Raw genomic sequence first — 26,085 nt, 5'->3', positions numbered from 1 at the left:
TTACATTAATTACACCTCATTCGAAAATTTTAAAACTTTACAAAATACAAATATACATGTATATATACATTTCCTACATTGTATATACACATATGTACATACGTATAGGTTTATATTTCATTCTTATTTTAATTAATTTAGCGTATACTATTTTTCACTTTCCTTTTTGTATATTCTTTGTGATATTTAAATATTAATTATAATATGTAAGCAATTAATTACTGTAACCTATATTTAAAATAGGATATTAGCGCAGCGCACTCCCTTGAATGACGTAAAATATATACATATACATGCTTATATCTACATATATCTACTTGCATTTATTAGTATAAAAGTATAAATATACATATATGTTACAGGAAATTTAAAATCATTTCTCTTGTTTCAAGTCCATGCAATTGGGTTTTGGTGCTTATTTACTAATATGTACTACTACTATAGAACAATAGGGCGATTAAGGTTTGTTTACCGCATAACATTTATTACTGTACAATAAAATATCCATACATATACTTCTATATGTATAGACAAGTTTAATAGACCATATGGATAAGTTTTACCTTGTTGTAATAATTTGCATAAAGAAAACACAATTTTTATCATAAAAAGGATACAAAAAAAAAATGTAAAAACCAAATATGTAAAATATTTTTTATAAAAAGGATTCAAGTATTTTTAACTTTATATCATATAGAAAATGAGTTTCTGAAGTTCAAACAACCTTCTTATTAAAATACATTGCAACAAATTGTTTTATAGTATTGAAAATAGTAGTTGTATAATATTTAAGGTGAGAAGATTTTAAAATTTTTATTGTTAATATCTAAATATGAATATGGAAAGTTTATTTTGGAAATTCATCCATACTAGCATGGTAAAGCCAGTTAAAAGTGTATAAAAGATAAATTATATACGACCTACACCCAGCGCAGAAAAAACCCTCGCACGGTACTCTTTTAATAAATTCTTTTAAAATACGGTATTTAAATCAAATAAACACAAAAATTTAGTTCAAATTTTTTCAATATATTATATTTTTAACAATTTTAAATAAAATTTAATACGAAAAAAATAAATGCATATCCAGGAATTTAAAAGTTTTAAACCCAATGGTCATAATATAGAAAAAAATCAAAATTTAAGCTTAAAAATCAAGGTCTTAAAATATTCATTCATTCACAATATCTTAAGTTTAACTAAAAAATTACACATTATTATTGAAATTGCAAGTAACCAGTAGATTAATAAAAACAAAAAAATTAATTATAGAAGGTATAACAATGGTAATTAACATTTAGTACTTGGTTGAAAAACCTCTTGCTTTAACGACAGCTTCAACCCTTCGAGCCATTGAAAAATACAAACTTTCAAGGTATTCGACGTTTATTTCCTCATACCAAACCTTCTCGATGATGTTTTTCATCTCCACTAGAGATTGTGGCCGTTCAGTCCGGATTTTTTTACCCATCATACTCCAGCAATTCTCAATGGGATTGAGGTCTGGACTGTTTCCAGGCAAAGAAAGTGACGAAATCCCTAAATCAGTCTTGCAGTTTCTAACCTAAAAGAAATAGAAAACCATAAAATTAATTTAAAATACAAAAATTTTGAAATCACGAGAGAAATTCTCATCGTTTTAGCTCTATGGCATGGCGCAGAATCATCTTGAAAAATTACATTTTGAGTATATTCAGAAAGTTGCTCAATTGTTGGAACTACACCTTCGATGATAATTTTTATGTACTCCTGAGCATTTACTACACCTTCCAGAAGAATTAGCCTTCCAACACCATATCTTGTAATGGCCCCCCAAACCATTATATAGGGTGAAAACTTCATTGTTGGCAAAACGCAATTTTGTGAATATCGTTCTCCTGTTCTACGCCGAACTGTGAGCGATCCATCAGGTCCAATCAAGTTGAATTTAGACTCGTCAGAAAAAATCACTTTTCCCCAGTCTTCCACAGTCCAGTTTTTATAGGTATTTGCCCATTCCAAACGCTGCGACTTCATTTTCTTCGACAAAAGGGGCTTTTTAGCTGGCTTTCGGGCTTCCATTCCTAACTTATTCAACTCAATTTGCATTGTTCGTATCGAAATTCGCTTTCCAGTTTGCTTTTAAAATATCTTTCTAACTTGGCCCGCATTTAAAAATCGATTTCGAAGTGAAATTCGTTTCAAAAGTCTTTCATCCCTTTCATTAAGAAGCTTCGGCCTTCCACTTCCAGTTTTTCGCTCCAAAGAGCCAGAAATAATATAATTTTTTAAAAAATTTCTTATACTCCATTCGTTTGTCCCTAATTTCATCGCAATTTGTCATGTAGCGCTAAGACCATTCTCATGTAGCGCTAAGATTTTAGCTTTTTGTTCGAGAGATAACACCATATTTTTAACTTATTTTTTGTATGAAACTTGAACTTCTTATTAAAAACCACATAACTTTAAACGATAAACAAAAAAGTAACTGTTATTTACATTAAGGGAAGACGCCAAAGTAAAAACCAAAGCTCAATATTTAATTGAGTGAGACCACTTTAGTATGAAAATTAATTAAATACAGAATTTCGAAAAAAAATTAAGTGCGAGGGTTTTTTCTGCGCTGGGTGTATGTAATTAATTTAAGTGCACTTTCAATGCAAATAGATTTTAAAGAGAACCATAAGCGATCTTCTTTACAAAACAAAAGAATTGACTCTGATTCAGTCAAATTTAAATTAGAAAATTTGGGGTTGGCATTATAAAGAGAAAAAAACTAATCTGTAATAAAATGATTTTCTGAGATTGCTCCGCTTTTTTGTGTTTTTTTTTTTTGTTGTATACAAAAAACAAAACCTTTGATATAATGCTTTATTTTTTGTATTATTCGGTTCCACAGAGAGAATTCTAAAACCTTGTTTAACGAGGTACGACTTAACCTAGCGATAGTTATAGCCAGTTTTCAATGTATATAATAATTATAGCCTATCATGTCACCTAAACCGGTTGTGACAGGGACCTATATAATGGAAAAATTTTGTTTTCACACTGATGAAGATCTACACGGTGGTATTCTCTTACACTAATGCGAAAACCCTGTAAAGGGAGTGTTTGCTTGTGGCACGGCACATATGTTAACTTAAAAAATTTTTAATTTTTAAAATTTCCATTTTATAAAGCGTCGTATATTAATTTGACAATATAAAATTGTGTGCATTTAGACGCAACCGCATTTAGGAATAACCGCAGTATAATAGTGCATTGCGATCACGTATAAGAGTCTATTGTGTCCGTCATTCTTGCCAAACGCTATGTTCCGGTTACAATCTCCCTCCTTGGTCTCTCGGAAAACTTCTCCAACGCACAAATCGCCTCCTTTCTGATACGAAGTGATAATCCTTTTTAGTATCTTTCGTAAGTCAAATTTTTAAAAGTTACAAATTTAGAGTCGAAAGTTCATCTCACATTAATTTTTTTATCGGAAATCAGAGTCTATAGCAGATATATGTATATTTTTGTTTTGTAACAAAAAAACTATTATAACTTTAAAACGTTTCGGCTCTCATCAGAAAACAGATTCTAATTAAATTTTTACATTTTTTTATGAAAGTTTATTTATTTTTTTGCGAAACATGCAATAATAGTCAGTTGTTTCCTGTAAAAATTGTGATAAATTTAAATAGCAATCGTAATCATTACTAAAATTTTCCTTTTTAACATTGATTGAACAACATTGATAACATTTTCTACACGTACAATAAAACAAAATGTCAGGTATAAAAGTTACCCACTTGAAATAAAGAAGAATAAGTACTTTTGGAAATTTTTACATTTTTATAATTTTGATGATAGCAAGCCCATAGAATTCCAAATAATTTGATTTGTATGAAATACTCGTATACGTACTTTTTTTGGCCAATACCCAATTTTTTGGTAAAACTTTTACAAATCTTTAAACTACTGAACTTTCAAGAATGTTAACTTTTTATTAAAATAGTATAATGTACAGGGTGTGCCTGTTTTATTATTATACATAAAGAGTATGTAAAACTTCTGAAAGGAGCTAATGTTGATACTTTTGCGGATTCCAAAATAACCAAGCTTAAAATCAATTTTGATAGTTCTTCATTTATTCAAATAATCGAAAAAGTTCTTATTTGCAGAGGTTTCAAGATTTTGTTTAATCATAAATTTCTCTTAGTCACAGAAGCGAAATTATACCATACTCAAATTTTAAAAAAACGTCATAATTAAATCTCGGATCTGTGATTGTCCGATGAACATTGGTTTTTTACAAAAATTTTACATATTGATAAGGCATCAATCTATTGAATAACTTATAAATAGGTGCACTTTGAACAGAAACTCACTGTATAAAAAAATTTTAAAATTTTAAATATTGTTTATATTTTACAATCAGGGCCATTTCATATAAAAAAAACATTGGTCAGCGGTTTATATGTACAGATAATTTTTTTTTATCCTGGTTATTTAAATACATATATGCATATATTTCTATGTCCTTCCGTTTTTTGTATTTCTGAGATTGAACCTGATAAAAATTTTAAATGTTAAAAAGAAAATGAAAACTTTTTACATTAAATGTTTTTTCTTTTTAAAGATGACCTTACATTAAATTTTAGGGGGCACTATTTTAACACGAAAATTCTACAAGAATGTGTTAAATGCTACAAATATTTTTTTATCCTTTATTTTCGTAAGAGTTTTTAAACAGTATTAATGCAATAATACCTACATTACAAACGTCTATTTTACTATTAAATAGCAGTATTGCTTTTGAATATTAATCATTAATATTGATAATCAATAATTCGTCGGCTGAGTGCTATTTTGATCCATACGACATAACTTTTGAATCGAGGAAATCGCGTTTGAAGTTTAACAACACTTTATTTCTAAACTGAACAGTGGAATTTCTTAATCTTTGTTAGTAGTTTTATCGTAATTTTTAGAGTTTGACCATAAAGTTTCGTTCAATTTCGACGAAGGGATCGAGAATTATAGCAAGTTAATTAGAAAAGGTACAATGCATCACTAAATGTGCATTATATTTAAGTGCATCACTATATGTGCACTGTTTGCATTAACTCAGACTTTACAGGTAAAATGTTTTAAAACCATTTTCAACACTACACTGTAAAATATACTTTTTTAAACTTTTCATTGATACTTTAAAGTTTTTGGTTTTAAATGAAATTTTAACATTATTTTGGTTTCAATAACAAACTAGGAAATTATCCTATTTAACACCCTAACAGTTTACATTTCGAATTTACTAGGAATTTTAGAAATTATTAAACTTGCAATTTAACACAAGTTTATTTTAGTAATTTGAGGTTTAAAATTTATGTATAAAATGCGAAGTTCAAATTATAATCTTAACAGTTTAAAACCTGTAAGTTTAAATTATAAATCTTACAGTTTATAATCCAAACCTCTCCACTAATATTTTAAACCAAAAATGTATAAATTGAAAAAAAAAAGCGTTTTTTAATATTTCAAATATTTTATGTGTTAAACCAAAGATGTGAAATTGTGTCAGCACGTTTTTATACGATGTTGGCGCAGCACTAAGAGTATCAGCTTTTCTCAGGTTTCAACTAGCTAGATTGTGGTAAGAAATATATTATGAAATATTAAAAAAAAAAAAAATTATTATTAATATTAATGCTTTATGTTTATAAATGCTCCATTACAGGTAGTCATTACATTCTCAATAACATTCTATAACCCTATCATCCATAACATTCTACAAAAACCCGATATGAGAAAATTTCTAAATCCTGATAAGGTAAATATCAGGTTCAGCAACTTTGTAAAAGGGAGTGGTTGGGATTATTTGGTTATGGCTTCAACAACTTTTAATATTTTTATTTCTGAATTTGGTCATGGAGTGCTGGTAAAGCAAAGATTGGCTCTTTAGCATTTCATTTTTATGACTAACTCAAATTGACCAAAAAAATGGCTTATCGAGTTTTGGCAAAATTTCACAGCATTATCTCTGTAAATAAAGTAGTTTTCTACAGTACACAATTATTTCGAACTGTTTTGTCTTATATGCTAATTTTAAGACTTTGTGAATTAATTTTAAAAATACTAAGTTTAAAATGTTAAAAACTATGAATGTTAGAAATTTTTTGGTTTAAAATTTTACCTCAATTTTTTACAGTGTAGAAACACAGGGGCAATAATTGTTTCAAAACTATTATAAATATAATTCATTTCTAATGGAAATTTAATTTATATTTTAATTTTAATTGAAAATCTAATAAAAACAATTTAAAAGTAGATTGGCCATACAGGCATTCCAATATAACATTAAAGTGAAATTCATAATTTAGATTTTAAGATAGAAAAAAGGGTAACAACACAACAATATTTTTATTATACTAATAAAATTTCACCTTATTTATTGAACTTTTATTGTTTAGGGAATTAAGAAAACAAAAAAACTACCTTACACTTTTATATTTTTAACACCTTACACATTTTTAGTTTAAATTTTCCTTTCACTTTAATTATTTTGTAAATTTAATTTAATGGTATCAATTATTATCGATAATGTTTTTTACACAGTTAAACTGTTATACACATTAGAAATTTTAATTAAGAAAATTTTATCTAAATTCAATCTCCAGGTAAAAATTTTTATTTTCATATAAAATTTATTCTTCCCCGTTAGATAAACTTTTTAGTAATGGTATAGGTTAGATAATTTTTTTTTCATATTTTAGTTATTTTTTTTTGTTATGTATTTATATGATATATATACATATATAAATATATATATATAATATATATAGGCAGATAACACAGCTATGCAAAATTTGGGGCGAAATTATAAGATTATAACAATCGCTTGATTAGCGATCGTTATTAAATTCCAATTAAATCCTTAATGATTATGTTTCTTCTTTTGTCCATAATCCTTTTTGTTTTGCAGATCTAAAGAGCTCCGAAAATATCAGTTAATTTTCTGCTTATACAACACGTGAGGTTTTTTGATATTGATCTAAATTGATACTACTAAATTGATTGCATGCAAAATATTATTACTTTATATATTGAAAATCTATATAACTAGTTCAATTGCAGTAAATATAAGATGAAAAAATCTTTCATTTAACTTTATTCTTTTTTGAACATTCGAAATGGAATGAAAAGATTGCAATACGTAGGCACATAAACAATAAAAACAACCAACCGAAAATTTTTAATTAATAGAGTTGCTTTCGAATAACTTAAAAGTGTGATTCGACACACATTTGCAAAAATTAATTAAAAAAAATTTTATAAATTTTGTAAACTAAATAATGTTCAGTAGTTTCTATTATAAAATATTGGATGAGAAAAAAAACAATGAGAAAAGCATTCTTGTTTCTAATACAATTTTATTGTGGTATGGTTAAAATTGTTTTCCCTGCGTCTATGTATTGTTCAATTCCTATATTCATATTTATAGGGGTAAAATTCTACCCTGTCTAAAATTATTTATGAAGGAAGAACGTAAGTCAAAAGCAAATAAAGTTGGGTCAAACCAATGTTTTGTATTGTAGCACTTTTAACCTTCAACAAGTGAAAATACTGCTTTTAAATACAGTCTATATATACCTACCGCACTATTAAAATTATTTTCATTCATAAACCAAACTATTTCTAAGACTGCATATATTTTGAATAAACGATTTATGCAGTCTTTAAAATAAAGCAAAAATTAATATAAAGAGGAGTTAACATAATGCTCGATTTTAAGGGTTAATTGCGTGAGTTAAGAAAAATAATTATATTTTTTAATTTCATGGAATTTACCGTTAGCTTCTTGCGTTTATAGAAATTTGAAAAAACTTGAGGTTTCGGAAATATAAGGCGTCAAAAATTCAAATTTTATAAATTTCAAGACGCGATAACTTGAGAGAGTGTGCAGATGGAATTTTCTTCTAACGAAATAAACTATTTCTTAGTGTCTAACAACAGCTAAAATTTCAAGCTCCTACAACTGGGGGTCTAGAGGAAAAACGACATCAAAAATTTGGAAAAAACGGATTTTAGGTAACGGTAAATTTTAACAGCCATTTTGTTTTTTTAAAGTTTAACTATAGTATGCGACGATAGGAGAAGCAAGCTACTGCATTTCCGTGTTTGCAAAATTTTAAAAATCCTTATAGTTTCACTGCAACAAATAGTTAAAAAACGCCATTTTTAGAGTTTTGGGAGGGTATACTTCTAGAGAGGGGAAGATAGATAAAAATTTTCTTCTACGGAAATAAGTTTCTAGTAAAGATCTATAGGCATATCAAATTTCAGCTTTCTATCTTCAAGGACGTAGAAGTTTTGTAAACAGACACACGGACAGACGGACGGACAGAGTTAAACTAATAAGCACTTGTTTTCAAAAATTTTTTGGAAAAGTGCTAAAAAGTGTGTTTAAGTTTCAAACATTTGTTTTTTCCTGTCAGAAAAAAAAATTTTGAATTTAAGTTGTAGTCAGCATTTTTATTATATAAATCAAGTATTTCCTCGGTCATATGCGGCTTCCATGCATACCAACTCCAGTAATTGTTTTTAAAACTCAATCAGAGTTTGTGTAGAACTATGAAATAACAAATTGTATTCCTATAAGTTATATGCAGTGCTTATATTCGTAATAAACTTAAAATTAAATTTATGAGTTTTAAAATAATATAATGGAAATATCTTTGATTAAAATAATATATTTCAGCTATCACACTCCAAATAAGTACTATTGATTGCTCTACGGCAAAATATGAATAAATTATTTAGTATTTGATAAAAATGACATTAAAATGATCCAAAAATATGCAATTATTTTATTACTATTTTACGGATCTTCATCTAACACTTAAGGCAAATCTAACATGGGAGCATTGGAGCACATGCTCAAATTTTTGGTAGATATTGGATCTTATTTTGAATCGAATAAGCCTAGTAATATTTATCGTAAAACTTTCAAAAACTTTATTTTTTCACTAGACCTAATTATTTGTAGGAATTGTTTTGTGTTTACAATAATAATATCGACTTTTCTTACGATAATTACTTAGTGATCCGATTGTTAGAATAAACCTCATTGTTATTTTTTCTTGTAAGAAAATGTTTGTTTTACTTTGATCAAGGCCCTTTCTGGAAACAAAACGACTATACGTCTATATTTCAAAAACTACAGCAGTAGTGAAATTAATTATGATTAAATATTAATAATAATGTAAGTAGTTTGAATGCATATTAGAAAATACTTTTGCTTTTTTTTAAGAAAAAAATTATTTTAAAATTTTTCAATAAATTTCTTTTTTACCTGGCACAGAATCTATTTTCTCTAAAATATTATCAAACCATAACATATTAAGAAATTTTCTATATTAAATTTATATAAGCAAAATATTGTATTTATTACAATTTAATTGGTTATTAAATATTTTCACTTATATTATAAATTTAATAACTTTATTTAATAATCTGTACACTAGAAAAGATAATTGCAAACTGAAAACTTATATGAAAAAACTGATAAAATTTTCATTGAAAAATTTTTAATAATTATGTTTTTTTTTTGTTTTTTTTTTTACAATATTATAGGTACTACAATCAAATATTGTTTAACACATAAGTGCAAAATACAAATAAGTAAATAAGATTTTTTTTCCTAATGTAACGACTCAATTATTGATTGGGTACCTACAATGTACGTAAGTAAGAGTATATTTTGTATATTGAAAAATCTCAAGAAGCGCACATTTAATATTGTATGTATATGTTGATGTTGGTATTGAAAAGAAAATTTTTTTATTTTCAATTACCTTATAACGTGATAAGTGAGTAATTTAAGTTGTTTTCGATGTAAGAAAATAATTCGGTATTCTTTTTTTTTTAGATATTTAAAAATTGAAGATTTTTTTTTAATAATAACTTATACTCGTGCCAAGCATACATATATGTATGTGTTCTACAATATATTTGGTTTATACGTATTTTTATGTAGAAGGTGTCCGCGACACGATTGTACTTACGAAGCAAAGTATTATAGAATAGATTCAGGTGAACCAAAAAAAAATAGAGAATACTTTGCTTATTTCGCTCTCTTCCAGGCCTAATGCTAATAATACCTACAAGTTGTTCATTCTAAAAAGAACTCAATTTTTACATTTTCGCTTATAACTCGGGAAATATGACAACAAGATTATGACAGTTATTTTTCTGCATTGAAAATTATAAAAATTGGATGGTTTTGAGACAAGGTCAATTTTTAGGTCCCATAACTGGTGAAATAATGTTGATAATAGAAAATTTCTCCTATTATTCTTTATTTGGGTGCATCCATATTTTATATCAGTCTGGTTCGGAAGTACTGTTGAGTCTAGGACACCCGGTACAACTGCGTTATGTTCAAAAAAATTTAAGATATACGTATGTATATAAAGTGCATATATGTAGAAATATGAGTAAGATATACTTAGCTTTTATCTATTTAAGGGTACATGTGTTTTTTTATTTTGTATTTCTCTATTTTTAAATACATTAATTAAGATAAAAAGTAAGTTAATTATTAAATGTTTGTGATAAGATAAGCTTGGGATTCTGAGAGATTTTACAAAGATAAATAGTATAGCATAAAATTATGAACGATTTACTTATTTTGTATATATGTATATGTATAAATAAAAATATTACATGTGTAGAAACTTATATTACAATGGCTATAACAACAAATTTTTGATTGAAAAAATTTTTAATTTTTAAGTAGTAATTTATGTTAATATTGATTTGATTTTAAACTTAATATTAAAATTATTAGAAAATAAATATAGCGAAAATTATTGGCTCCAAGATCGTATGTCCAATTGGGAAATTGATAATAAAATGTTGATTTATAGCCACATCATTAAAGCAATATCACTATATGGCATCCAACTGTAGAGTTGAGCCAAGAAAACTTGCATTAACAAAATTCAAACCTTCCAGAATAAAGTTTTACAAGGCATTGTAAAAAGAATTCCTTTGGTTGTAGATGAAATTAGAAGTTATGTTACAAAGTATAGGGCTCGTTTAGAACAGTATGTAAACATAGGAGCAACTTGACAATGGCGTTATGATAGAAAGACTTAAACGAACAAGACCTTTCGATTTAACACAAAATACAAATTTCCTTGTGGAAGCTATTTGATTCCTGTACGGAAAGACCAAGTTAGCGCAGAGGTAATAGTTGGTCTGTAGGACCAGTTTTATCCGTTCAGAGTTTAGGTGATTTTTTAGGGTAGGAGTCACGCTCTGCACTGCCGGAGGAAAAAGGCGGGTAGCGCCGTCTTTCTTCGTCTTTCGATATTTTTTCACCTAGCAGAAAAAAAAAATTATTCACTTTAGCTTAAATGAGATATTTTTACTAAATCGTAAAAGTTACGATTTCTACAAGTTATTTGAGAAACCAAGAAACATTAAAATAAATGAAGAATATTTAATTTCGACTGGATCAGGATTCACCCTTGCGAACCGTTTTAATCGCAATTTTAATATCAATCCATAGTTTAAGAGTCACTGTTATTCCTGACGAATCTTGTATTCTCTTGCAATTGTCTTTCTTTATCACGTCTTATAAATTTCCTCATTCTTGTCTCTTATTTTCACTCCCAGATTTTTCTTTAAATTTAAGTATTTGTATAGCTTTAACATAATTAGTAAGGTGACGATTTAAAAGAAATAAATACATAATACTTTATTTAGTTGACCTCAATTCACCATTCTGGTTCTCCTTAAGAAGCAATATATTTTAATGAACTCGCTGAAATTACCCCATATAATCCGATGTTACGTGTACGAAAAAGATAGTAAAAAAAAAAATATTATTGTAAATAAGAACAAGATTCTTAATCCTTACTTTTGAATATATTAAAAAATTTAATTACGCATGTAAATATTTTCACAAAGATCATTTTTATGAGAATAATAATAAAAAAAGAAGAATAAAATCACCAAGTAAAAAGCCCAGATTCTCAACCGATATATTAAACTAAGCGACATACCCATAATATGAAGAATGTTACCGCTTCTATAATGTAAGTAAAATGGGTGTGTGCAATTATTATTTAAAAATTTCACATTTTTATTTTATTTTTTAACTTAAAAATAAGATAAATTACTTATTTAACCCACGCAAATTTGTTTTATTGTTTATTACGGTATTACGGCAGAATTTAAATCTTATTTGAACTTCTTCTCTTGTTTTAAAAAATACTTTACAAAATATAAGAATTGTATTTAAATGTGTCAACTATTCTCGTGGAGTAATTGAGTTATAATGGCTTTAACATAAGGGATTATTTCGTTCATTAGAATTTGGTTTAGAAAAATAAAAGAATGCAGTGTACGAAGCTGTTATTATATTTACCAACCGTATGCAGTAAGGGTGGAAATGTGATGACACCAAATTGAAAAATGCGTTTCTTCATGATAGTAAAACATAAATAAACTACGTCATTCAGAGATTACGCAAATAAACTAAGTCAACCCTGTTTGTACACATACTCGTAAGTACGTTCTTTTTAACTGAAATTTTATTTTAATGAAATTTTATATGTGAGTTTATCATAGCCATATTATGTATATTAATTAAGTTTTGAGATAAGTTATGTCTCGCAAACTGAGACATTTTGAAGAAAATACTAAACAGATTTAATATCTTTTAATACTTTTAATTAGTGATGAAATATAGCGGCCGGTTATGTGTTGCCGATTTTTGTAAATATAGCATTAAAAAAATGCCAAGCTTAATTTTCGTTCTCTATTTGGCAGTCGCACAACCCAATTTTTCTTACTATTTCACTGTTCTTCTTACTCACTATTTACAAAAATATATTTGTGGAATTTTTCGAATTTTACATGATTCCAGTATATAAAAGACCTAAGGTATGATTAAAATACACGGTAATTTCAACTGTATGACAAGATTCATATCCTTCAGTTTTAGTTTTTAAATTTAATATATTAATAAAATATATTGATTCTTTTAATTACATGATGGTGTACATAAAGTTAAATTTTTTTAATTAAACTTCTTTCAAAACTTTGGTTTTCTATGCTAATTAATTAATTCAATTGTCAATTATTGATAATTCAATGAATAACATATTTAAAAATAATTTAAATTTGATTTACATATATATTTTTAACAAAAAATAAATACTAATTATAATATTATTAAGGCTTTTTATCTAATTTATAACTGTGTCATCCACTCATAAGAGTAAGAAATATTATTGTCATTCGCAGCACAATTATTTATTTTATTACGTACCATAAAAATATCTAGAAATCTACAATTGAATTATGATGGTTATTATAGAAACTTTCCAATATGGCAGCTTTTTTTTTTAATTTATTTCATCAATTAGAATAATATGAAAATAACCAGTTTTATAAATATTTTAAAAATTATTCGTAATTGAAATTAAAAATAATTTATTCTTATTTTCAATAACTCTTATATAAAATTTATTTATATTTTATTTATTTATTTTAAATCTTAGAATAATTAGAGTTTCAATTACGTACAATTCAAAAAAAAAATGATATTAGTTGTGTGCATGTACATAATTCTGATTACAAATTTAAAATAAAAATTAGAATTAAAAAAAAAATTTAAAAAATATTTTAATAGTTCATTACCGTTCTTCAAAAGAAAAATATTTGCATTTCAAATTTGTATTTATTACGAATAGGATGAAATGAAAGTTAAGGTTTGAAAAAAAGCACATTTTTCTTTAATATTTTTCACTATCTATAATTTTACAAGAAGAAGAAAGTGGAGAGCATTCTCATTACCATCTAATACATTTTTGGATTCTTTAAATTTTCAACGAATTCCAAACCAGGGATGAGACAGGTTTAAAATAAAAATTTAAGGTTTTGTCAAAACCTTCAAAATATGAGTTTATGCGAGATTTTCAAAGCTTTAAATTTGTTAGATTATCTATTGCTATCAACACCTTTTCACAAATATTAATTTAAAATAAAGAACTTGCGACTGACAGTTTTGTTGCTTTTCAGACTTTAAATAAAATCTACTGCTCTTTCAAAAACTAAAAAAAAATATTGCCAGTTTTAAAAGTTGGGAGATTTTCAAATGCATACGAGTATATATAGAAAAACATATAAAAAAACGTATACATATGTACTCGTAGATAATAAAGCGGATATAAAGAAGTTTTCGGAAAGTAAAAATGATCTAAACGAAAAATTTTTAAGTTTTGTTGTAAGTTGTTCAAAGATATGACTTTAAAATTTTAGAAAATCTTACGAACTTATTTAAAACAATATCCAAAAATGCAAGCTTTCAAAATTTTTCCTGAGCTTATTAACAAACTGATTCCATATAACATCCATCTCATTGGACAAGAAAATAGTGGGTGAGTTTTACACGATCTTGTAATATAATTTTTATTTGACAAAATTGCCACTTGTATTGCACAGAAATGGTTGAATTTGCTTGTGCAGTCCTGACTGCGACAGATCTTATTCGTTAAAATAAAACTACACTGCAATAGAATTACTAAAGCAGCGCTGCCAACAAAAACTTTGGTGTCAAAAAATTTGATTTGTATTCTCTAGTAATTGAGGTTATGAATATAAAAGCATTCGACTGCAAAGATCTTTTGCAGTTCTAATAACAATAACTTGTTATTAATAATATAATAACTTGTTATTATATTATAATAACTTGTTATTAATAAAAATACTTTTTGCAGTTAACTACAAAAATAGGTATGTTCCATAGATATTTTTGCTTAGGAGTGTAAAAAATTTGTTTGATTTTTAAAAATATTTACATATTTTGAAAAAGGGTTAATAAAAATATGAAACACCGCAATACAATCTTAATACCAAAAGTTTCACACTGTATACACACTATTTCAGTTCCACCTTTCAGTAGGCAAGGATGCACTCAAGATGGACTTCAAAAGCAGACAAACTTCCATTAAAACTTTTTAGCATATTTTTTTCAAATTTTTTACATATACACACTTTCTTCATTTTGTTAAGCATATTTTTGATACATATTTCATAGACAACAATAACCGGCTACTTATTAATTTGAATATTTCATTTTCAAATGCAACCTACATTTTTTTTTAACTACTTATAATATTTTCGTTTTTATAGACGTGAACTCAAAAAAAAAATTTTTTTTTATTTCTTCTACATTTTTTCTTAAAAAAAAATAAACATTTCTCAAATGAAATTTCAAAAGTCCAAGTTTATTTAACTAGGAACTTCATTGAAATTTTAAAAATGAAAAAAAAAAAAAAAACAAATTTAAAATAAAGAGATCGAAATGAAAAGTTAAGCATGCTGTTTTAATTTTTTAAGCATCTCAGGTTGTTGTCGCTGTCGTCGATGATACGAAGAAAGAGTTTTAAGTGGCAAGAGCTGTACAATAATAACCATTATAACAATAACAATAAAAATAATAAAAAGAAAAAGGTAAAACGTCGTGCAACAATAAAGCTTTCTTGCCAAATAACAAATAAAAAATTTATAAAAACTTTGCGCATCACGGTTTTTATTTTAAACGTCATACTCTTTTACTTCCGCTACATAAATTTTTTTTTTTAAATTGTGGTTTAATATGTTAATGATAGTAGAATTTCGATTTTAAATGTTTGATATGAAATTCCAAAAGAATAAGAATTACTTGCAGTTTTGTTTTTATCTTGTTATACAATCAGAAATTGAATCTTTACACAGTTTCCATCTGTACGCTGAGCGCAAGTTCACATTTGATTTTTCTATTTTTATTATTATTATTAAATTAAATTATAACTATTTATTAAATAATAAAATAAACAAGAAAAACGAAAACAATAACAATATTTTTATAATAAATGAAAAGTAATTTTTTATTTTTTATATTTATACAAAATATGGGAGTGTTTTTCGGGAAACAAATTAAAAATAACATAAAAAATGTTTACTGTACATTTTTTTTAAAAAATTAAAAAAAGAATATTTATTTATTTGTATAGCCTTTTACTTCCAAATAAAGTTAGTATAATTTATATTAATAATAATAACAATAATAATATACTAATTCTAATAAATTTTCTTGAATTCAACATTATTGTAGTGTGTAACAGTAAAATCGAAATATAATTGAAATCCAAAAGAAATTTAATTAAAAATAAAATATAAAAATAGTTCATTTAATATTTTGGTGATAAGTTTTACAGCATCTTATTATGAATTATAGAAGAGACGCACTACATTGAAATATAGAGGTTTGATTACGATCAAGAGCGTACAACAATTAAATTAAACACTAAATTAACATGAGCTAAAGTGTATAAACAATTTATACCTAAGATAGACATGTAATTTTCAGTTTTACAACTGTTTGATTACTTGCCTCTGTATTTCATAGGTTTATTCAAGCACACACACATGCAATTGTATGATTACATGCAATTAAACAATCAAACAGTTTGTAATTTTTTATAAATTTAAATTGGAATTTTTAGTTAAAATAATCGATTAGAATTGACGCAATGCGTTTTGCATGCCCGTCTGAGCTCTTAACTGAAAAAGGAGGATAAAATCAAATTGTTTTTTTTAACGTACAAATTTTATTAATTATGAAAAATATTTGCATTAGCGTGAAATTAAAGGAAATGGTAAAATATCGGGATCTATATTAAACCAAAAGAATAATCTATATACAAAACATATGAAATTCGAAATATTGATATTTCCAAAATTCGAATTTACTCAAGTGTAAGAAAAAAGTGTAACTATTTAGTTCAAATCATAACCTTATGTAAATTTCGGTCAAATTATCATCTATATTTTATAAGGCTCGTCCCCACTTCCACCCCTACTCAATAATAAATTCTTAATCTCGTGTTTTTATTTTTTAAAAAAAAAATTTAAGGTCTAGTATTAATGAAACATTTTTTAAGTTTTTTTTCTTTTTTTCTTGAAAGATTAAAAAATTCTTAAAAAAAAGAACAGAACTGATATTTTGTGTTAGTACAGTTTTGTTAATTCTGTGCACCTTTATTTTCGGATTTCATTGATATTCCAAGTAGCGAAGAAGCATTTAAAATACTATTTGCCTGTTTTTAACATACTTTAAGTGCAAGATATCCATAATTTTTAGTCAACCATCTCTGATTTACTTTCATCATGCGGTTTATATATAATTGTATAATTGAAATTTTATTACGCTTAAATTTTTATTAAAGGTGCAAATTATGCGATTCTACTGTACAATACATAAAATATTAGTTAAGAAAATTAATTTTAATTTTAATTTATATCGCACATAACCTAAAGTTTTTTGTTTTTTTTTTTTTAAATTTATAAAATAAAATATGTTTAATTTCCGGAAGAAACCAAAATTAATGTTTCACAGGTAACTTAAAGTCCAAAAAAAAAAATTTTAAAATTATTACGAATTCCTCAATTTATTTTTAAAAGTTGAATTATTAATAAAGTGATTATAGTGCTTTTAATGCCATCAAAATAAAAGATCATCTTTTCATTAGAAATATTGCAAAATCTTATCCATTTTTGAAGTCTTTATTAATTCTTTTTTAACAATTTTGTAAACATTTTTTTAACAAATTTATGTTCTTGTCTTTTTATATATATGTATATGCGTATATATAAGCTTTCATATTATATAATAAATTTTATTGCCTATATATTTAAAGTTTAAGTTCAAATGAATATCTTAAAAAAAATAAAAAGATTTGTAATCAAAAATTGTTGCCATAAAAATTTTTTCTTAACCACCAGAATCAGAAATAATCTGACATGATACTCGAATTAATAAATAACCGTGTATAGCTGTATAGATTTTGAAGGTCACTCATAAAAACCTTTTTAAAAAGAATTTTGAAATTATTGTAGAAAAGTTTTTGTTTTTTTTTTGTATTTAATAACATTGTACCATATTAGGCTAACTATTAGAGCTACATGTGAAATTTTAAATAATTTCTAAAAGTATTTTTGTTATTGGTAAATATTTTGCAAAGAAAGTTCACGATTATATGGTTGGAGTACAACAACTAATCTGTTGTGTTAATGATTCTTGGTATGCCACACATAAAAATTCCAAGTTAAAATTTGCAAGCTAATAATTAATTTTTATAAACAATTTGGTATAGCGTCCGAGACACATTTTGTTGAAATATTTTAATTTACTGCAATTTTAGTTAATTCGAAACTCTAATTAAACCTATTTGAAGTTGACTCAAAAGCACTAAGTTCAAAATGACAAACAACTGTTGTTTGTTGTGTAACGAAATTTGTATTTAAATAATCTTCCTACAGATAAAAATAGTTTTCATAGAAATTATGAAAACAAACTATAGCTGAGGCACGACAAAATTAAACTTAAAGATTAATGCGGCACGGCATATCCAATACAAATAGTGACCTATTATTGAGGTTGAATAATTTTTTTTACTTATAAAATTACAATTACTCTCCTTACTAAAGAAAAAGGAGTTTCAATCGAAAGATTTATCATTCCATTAAAATTTTAAAAAATATTCGCAAAACTAATTTCAAGTTTAGATCAAAATTAAAATCACAAGCTGAACATAGAAAATTTTCTTCATCCTTGAAGATAATTAAATATTTGAATCCCTCAAATATTTATTTTCTACATAATAATTAGACACACCAGTTATAAAGTGGTTTTACCCATCACCATTAAAGTCTATATAATATGTGTCTAAAAATAAGGTGAAGTTAATCATTTTGATTTATGAGATTTTTCTGTTTTTAACAATCATATTAATTCTTATACACTTTCCTTCTCAAAAAAGATATTAAATGTCCGCTTAAATATTCAAAAAGAAAAGAATTAAAATTATTCGGGGTTCTTTCTCATGATTTTCTAACATATAATACTCATATATTTTTTAATATAAATATGTACATATTATTTTCTAAAATTAATTAATAATGTTCTCCCTACATTGAAATTATTTAAAGGTGTGTGATTATATATTTTCTATTATTACATAATTTTATATTACACCATTCTTAATTTATTAATTAATATATATAATTAAATAAAATGTGTTCTATTTTTAAATTCACAGTTGGAGTTTTTTTTTATATAGACCTAAAAATAGTGGCACTTTTAGTTAATTTATTTAATTATTCCCATTTTGTATATAATGTTATAATATTGTTATGTAAAAAAGGAAAAAAAAGGAAAACGAATAGGTTAATCCATCATTGATGGCAGGAGATTAAAAATTTAATTTTGTCCTCAATAGAGAACACAATATTTATGGTTTAGAAATAAAAAACAATATAGGTGTAACAATACACTGGAAAAAAAATACGAGTATTCTTTTTTTTTCTATTTCATTTTAATATTTATTGTTTTTTTATTAAAAGAGAATTATTTAATAAAGGATTTCTTCTTGGAGTATGTTCTAAGACCTTTTATACATTTCCATATTGTTATGCATGAGTTATTATACGAGCATTCAAAATCAAATTGAATATATGAGCCAACGAACGCCAAATACATTTTAAAACAATAAACGAGCTGCATAAATATAAATTTTCGCAGCTTAGGAAAAAGTATCAACAAAAAGTTATTAAAATATCAGTATTTAATATTTTACATATTCAAATTTTTGAAAATTTAGTTCCGATTTTGAAGCGTTAAAGTTAGTGTACATCGCTTTTTGTGTTAATTTAATATTTATTGAATATTTACTATAGTAATTAGATTTTGATGGACATACTTTCGGACCTAAGCGAAAGCTAAATATTTTTAAACAACGCTAACGGGGCATTGCCTTTTGGGAAAAACGGCCAAGAGGATTGAAGTCACTACGATGAATGTTTGTCGAAGATATCAGGATATTGCGAAGGTGAAATATAGGGAAAATGTTCTTTGTGCCGGTCCGTCTCTAATGTGCACCCTGTACAATGTCCTTTACAATGGCCTGGGAAAGCTGCGGGGGCATTTGAGGGTTACCAATGAGCCAAAAGTGGTTTTTGTTGGTCTGATTCATATGGTACGAGGCCATCCGGTGTTCCCCTCTTTTACTACTACCACTAAGCTGTTAAAAATTTAAAAGCAGAAATGTGATAAGTACTTAATCAATCGGATATTATGTGCCTATACACATAGTTAATTATTCAGTATTGAATTTTTTTTATAAAATACTTAAGTGACCATTCATTCATTAAGTGTCTATTAATTTTTACTCAAAATAATAAAGAAAACTTGTTCTACAAATTCTTATATATAGCCATGTTATTCTGTAATTCTCATATTATTTATGTATGTATATGTTCATATAAATAAAGGCATGATCAAAAGTGCCTGACGATAATATCAATTGCAATCAAATTAATCTTTTTTTTAAATATTTTCCGAATTACTAATTAACTAAAATAACATTCTTAATGCAGCTTAGAAAATACCTATGTATATGTATATGCATATATTCATATTTATAATGAAATAATTTTAAGTAAGTGTAATTTTTCAATTTCTGATAAAAAAAAATTCTCAATGGAGAACAAAATTTCGTTGCTTTCGTATGTAAACACGAATTATGTATGTAGGTAAATAATTATTTTTATTAACAAATAAAATATCATTTGTTTAAATATAAAAAAGAAAAACATTTTTTTTTATCAGATCATATAAAAAAAGATTGTAAAATTGTCATGCCCGTATAAAATTACTATACTTATATCTAATTAACCTTCAGATTTGCATTATCTTAAGTAAATTTTTATAATCAAGTAGTCGGCACGTACTATAGATATTCTTAAAAAATACAAAATATAATAGTAGTATAGCAATAATAATAAATGCAGGAGCAAATTGAATAAATATTTACTTATAAACTTAAATAGAAACTTAAAAAAAAGTATAAAAAAACCATAGAATAAAATGTTTTAATTGGAATAACGATAACATATTATAATATGGCTTACTATTATGTTCACACTTTTTAAGCACAGTTATTATCTTTAAGCTCATTTAAAATTTAGATTAATTTAAATAAAGCAAATAAATAATTATGAAAAATATAAATGAACAAAAATGTGTAACTGTTATTACAACAACCGCATTGCTTATAATAAGAGAGGTTATGTGATGGTATCAAATTTTACAGTGTATATCGAGTTTTCGGTGAAGTCGCACTTCTTCATAGTAAGTTAAGGGTAAATAAACTTTTTTTGGAGAGATGTCGGTTTGTCTGTCTGTGCGTGCACGCTATTATGCGGTTTTATGTATGAGTTTATTTTAATTATATCACAGATCGATTAACTTTTGGAATATATATCAAATCTCAGTAACTGAACGTTTTTACGAGCCGATTTTACATTCTTGCGTATATAAAGAGAATTAACCAATTTTCTTGAAATTCAATGTTCAAATTTTGGTTGTAAACAATGAAATTTTAAATTTTTTGGAAAGATTAAGGTTCGCAAACCCTAGTTCGGTTTTACTATTTCAAATATTTGAGTTCTGGTTGTTACCGAAACTAAATGACAAATTTTTCAGGAAATTCGGTTAAAAGCAAAGCAAAACTCTGATAAAAGCCAAATTCACATTTTTCTAAGAATGTTAACTAAAAGCTTACTAGCTTCCTTAAGATTGGAAATTAATTCTGAAACACTTTTACTAAACTAGACAATACACATTGCGGTCGGTTATGTGCTGAGCACATCAGATTTGTTTTTTTTTTTGTATAACCAAAATATGCAAAGTACTTTAATTATTAAATTTTATACAAGTGGTTTTAGTTTTAGTACAATTTTTAAAACAGTATTAAATAACAAAGCTGTAGAATTTATTTAATTACCATTACAAGTACCATTTAAGTGAATTTTTAACAATACACAAAATTAACAATAAACAAAAATGTTAAAAATTTTAAAATTTAAAATTATATTAATCGTAATTCTATACATATGTATTTAATAAAAAATTCAAGGATCATGCGGAAATCATTAAAAAATTATACATAACATTTGATTATCATTTAAAGGTTTATACTCTAGTTTTAGCTAAAATGCAATAGTATTTACAAAATATTAGTACAAAGTAAATAAAATAAGATTTCATGGAATCTTTGTTCATTATTTAAAGATTTTTGGCTTAAATAAGAATTCATACATCTTTTAGATTTTACTCATATACAGGGTGTCTCGCATATAAATACTCTGCTATATATTATAGCATAGTCCCTTTTAACTAGAGAAAATTTTTGCATGAAGACAACGTTAACAGCTCAACAGGTTTCGAGTTGCAGGAACGGCAATCTCGACTGCATTTTTGTTTTTTGAAATTGTAAGAACAATTCTGTTCATGTGCTACATAGGCGGATTATTGAATATGTTAACAAACCCCTGAACAAATAATTTCTCATCATTGTCTACATAAGTTTTTTTCTGTTCAAATTTCGGAAACACATGATTTTAAAAAAGTTCGAGAAATTAAAATTTTTAGCTTTCCTTAATTTTAGGCCAACCACCCTCTTAAATGAAATTTAACTTAGTGTATGAGTAATATTCCTCCCTGTTATGGTTTTAGGGTCATTCTGAAAACAAAGTAGTGCAAATGTTTTTTATATAAGAAATTCAACAACTTTTCAAAATTACATCTCTGCTATGCAAATGTTCAACTTAATAACTAAGTTTTCTTTGTATTTCCAAAATTCAATGCTTCAGAGTCTAGAGAATTGTTAAACTTAATGGAAATTTCTTCATGCAACTGCAGAACAGATGGATGACGTAATCAAAGGAACGAGTTAAAGGCAGAAAAATTCATTAAAAAATTTTTTTCCTCGAACTGGACTCGAACCAGTGACCTACCACTTTCTAGGCAGATGCTCTACCAACTGAGCTACAGAGGCATGAAGAAATTGCCGACGAAATGTTCTCTACATTGCTTTATACTGTAATTCACATGATTACTAAGTACACTAAGTCTTCGAGATACGACATCTTCTAATACGACATTTCGAGTTACGACATGATATAAATTTGGATCATTTTTATTCGGCTTACGACATTGAAAATTTAAAAAAAAAATTGTTTTTTTTTTGACAGATCTTACTGTTTTTTGAATAAAAATCTATACTGAATTTAGTTATAAGACGAGACTAAAGCACATACTTCAACAATGAACTCTTTCTAGTTAAAAATTCTAGTTAGTAGTTAAGAATACGAATTGAAGTGATAAAATATCAACAAGTGATAAAATATCAACTTAGATTTTATTTTATTTATTTTTGTTACATCATTGAATTTTTTTGATTTTGTTATTATATTTTGTTGTTTTTTTTCAAACTTTGTCACCTTTTTGTAAAAAAAAAGGTAAATTATTTTATAACATAGTTTGTCTAATTCACTTTTTGTTTAAATACATTTTTTTTCCTCCTCAAACGACAATTTGAGTTACGACATAAATTTCTGGAACCAAAAATGTCGTATCTCGAGGACTTAGTGTATTTGTTTTGTTTACATTGATTGCTACATACAATCTACTATTGAAACACACAATAACAAGAACATATATATTTATAGGATTGAGCCTATTCCACTAATTATATTATGAATTTTAAAATAAAATTCATAATCTAGAGAATCGCTTTTTTTTATAGTCAGCATTGCAAGTAATTTTTAATTTGAACAATTATTTGATGAACAAAACTTTTTAACAGGACTCTTAACATGCCTAGAAAAATGTAAATATAGCTCTTAGTTCACTTTATGTCATTCGAGTTTTATGAAAAGCTCATCAGTGATAATATTTGTTGTTTGGATATAGTAAAAAATGTAAAATCAGCCCTTAGCTTACGACCCTTGATATCAAAAGCAAATATTTACTAAGTTATTAATTTTAAAGCCTGATGTAGTTACCTGTAGTAGTTGAAATAACTGAGTGCATACATAGATAAACAGATATTTCGCAAAAACTTATTTATTTACGTTATATGATGGTAAGTGTATCTCGAAAAAAAAACTAAACTTATGAAATTTGGTACCATCACATATACTCCCTTCTAGTATGCAATGTGGTCCTTCACAATATATGCAATGTTATGCAGTTATATCAAAATAAATGTGAAAGATTTTGTAATCAATATAAAACAATAAAAAGTACTAATTCGGTCCTTTACTTTTATTTATTTTTTTTTTGTTGAAAAGATAATTAAAGAATTGGAATGCAAATTACGGAAGGCCAGTTTAGCATCGAGACAATATTTAAATATAACCGCAAATTTGGAAGTTAGTTTTGTTTAAGTGTCAAACCTATAGAAAAAGTAGAAAATCAACTTTGTTGAACAAACGAAACTTGTTTGGAAAAGTAGGTAAATATAACATTTACTAACTTGCTGAAGTTAAGTTTTTTTTATTGAAATATCCATTAAAACTGTGGAAGAATTGTATAAAAATATTGTAAAATATAAAAATATTGCATAGCTGAAGGCGTTGAAGGCTCATTGATAATGAAATGCGCAAGAACATATTATTAAATTAAGTTGACAGAATATTATAAAATTTTAATAATTACCGTTTTTGAAATTTAAATAAATGTCATTTCTTATAAGTACATTCCTTGCATTCAAAAAATAATGATGTCTTAGAATAGCCACCCATTTATTAAATATTCAAATAAAAAAGTATGAACTCGAATAATTTTTGCGGAAATATTCAAAATATAAAAATTTCACCTATGTATGCACAATAAAACAAAAACTATTTTTTTCGCCAACCAAATTTCTTGTTCTTCATTTTATTTATTAAATTAATATAATAAATTATTCTGTACCTTATTACGTCAATTTTTCGTACAATATTTCTATATTTATATTTAAATTATTTGTATCTTTGTATGTACAACATCATTCAATTTGAATTTAATGATTAATAGTTTACATTCAAGAAAAACACGCATATAAATACAAGAAATTCGATGAAATTCTTCCGTCTACACCACACAATTATTTATTTGATTGTGACACAAACAATATAATAAAAGCTTTTGATAGGTGGTACACCGTACAAAATAAAAAAAAAATTATGTTTTTATTATCATTAGAGTCGAGTTCTTTTGAATTCTTCCTTATATGGATGAGTAATAAAAATATGAGCTTTAATATTAAATGAAATGAACAAGAATCTATTAGAAACAGACAGACATCTTTTAACCATATCTGATATTGCATTTACTGTTAATTCTGAAACGTTTTGATGACTCTTAATAATTCAAGTTCATTAACTTTAGAAATTACACACATGGCTGTGTGGGAAAGAATCTTTAATAAATCTATGGTTTTTTTACATTTATAAAATGGAGGATTACATTGTAACTGTATAACATTATTTTTGTGTAGTACTTTGGTTTGTGTAGTAGTTTAAAACTGAATAAATAATTTTAGAGGAATGGCAAAAAGTTTGTTTAAAATTTCATAATTTCCCATATGAAATCTTTGAACTATTGATTATATACTGGTTGTTTCCCATAAGGGTATGTTGACATATTCCGGCATGACAGGTATTCTTTATGGTAAGAAAAAAAATTGTTGCACACCAAACTTCTATCGTAACCGGTTGAGGAGGTATTCGCTGTTAGACACAATTTTTTTTTTGGTAGGAATTGAAATATAACTTTGGTTGTGTTAGATTTAACTGCAAATCCGATAGAGAAGCGATGCAATAGGCTGCATTATAAGTATATATATACGATGAAATTCATTGCTTTTTTAAATCACAACTTTTTTCTTTGTTTCACTGACATAATGGCGGCTATTTAAAATTTTTCAAAATTCGAAAAATCTAGCATTCGCCTCTTAATTTTAGTTATAATACCCTAATTCTTTTAGGTTTTGTTAGTTTTTTTCGCTATCACAATTTATCTCTTTTAAACGGTCGAATTATGACATGGCGAACATTGTGTATAACAATTTTCTCTTTGTCCGATATTTTGCAAGAATTCAATTTTTATGTTCTACAAGTATTATAAATAACTAAACATATAAAAAGTGTAAATGATAAATTAATTCTAACACAATGGAA

General features: G+C 25.9%; 1 protein-coding gene across 2 annotated transcripts in view; it reads right to left on the bottom strand.

Annotated features, from left to right (window-relative positions):
- Positions 1-26,085, bottom strand: part of LOC129609656 (aquaporin AQPAe.a) — a 96,157-nt gene that overhangs the window by 43,175 nt on the left and 26,897 nt on the right. The window contains exon 1 of one of the 2 annotated variants that reach the window (XM_055521716.1): positions 9,314-9,448. The exons of the other annotated variant lie outside the window; for it this stretch is intronic. Within the exon in view, the coding sequence (XP_055377691.1) occupies positions 9,314-9,359 (46 nt within the window). The 5' untranslated portion in view covers positions 9,360-9,448. Of the gene's footprint in view, positions 1-9,313; positions 9,449-26,085 lie in introns of those variants that run through there. 2 annotated transcript variants of the gene reach the window in all.

This window comes from Condylostylus longicornis, unplaced genomic scaffold (genome assembly GCF_029603195.1).
Source record: "Condylostylus longicornis isolate FDR11 unplaced genomic scaffold, ASM2960319v2 ptg000004l, whole genome shotgun sequence".
In the NCBI taxonomy this organism is placed as follows: domain Eukaryota; kingdom Metazoa; phylum Arthropoda; class Insecta; order Diptera; family Dolichopodidae; genus Condylostylus; species Condylostylus longicornis.
The sequence above is the reverse complement of the archived record's forward strand: the minus strand, read 5'-3'. Positions and strand labels throughout refer to the sequence as shown.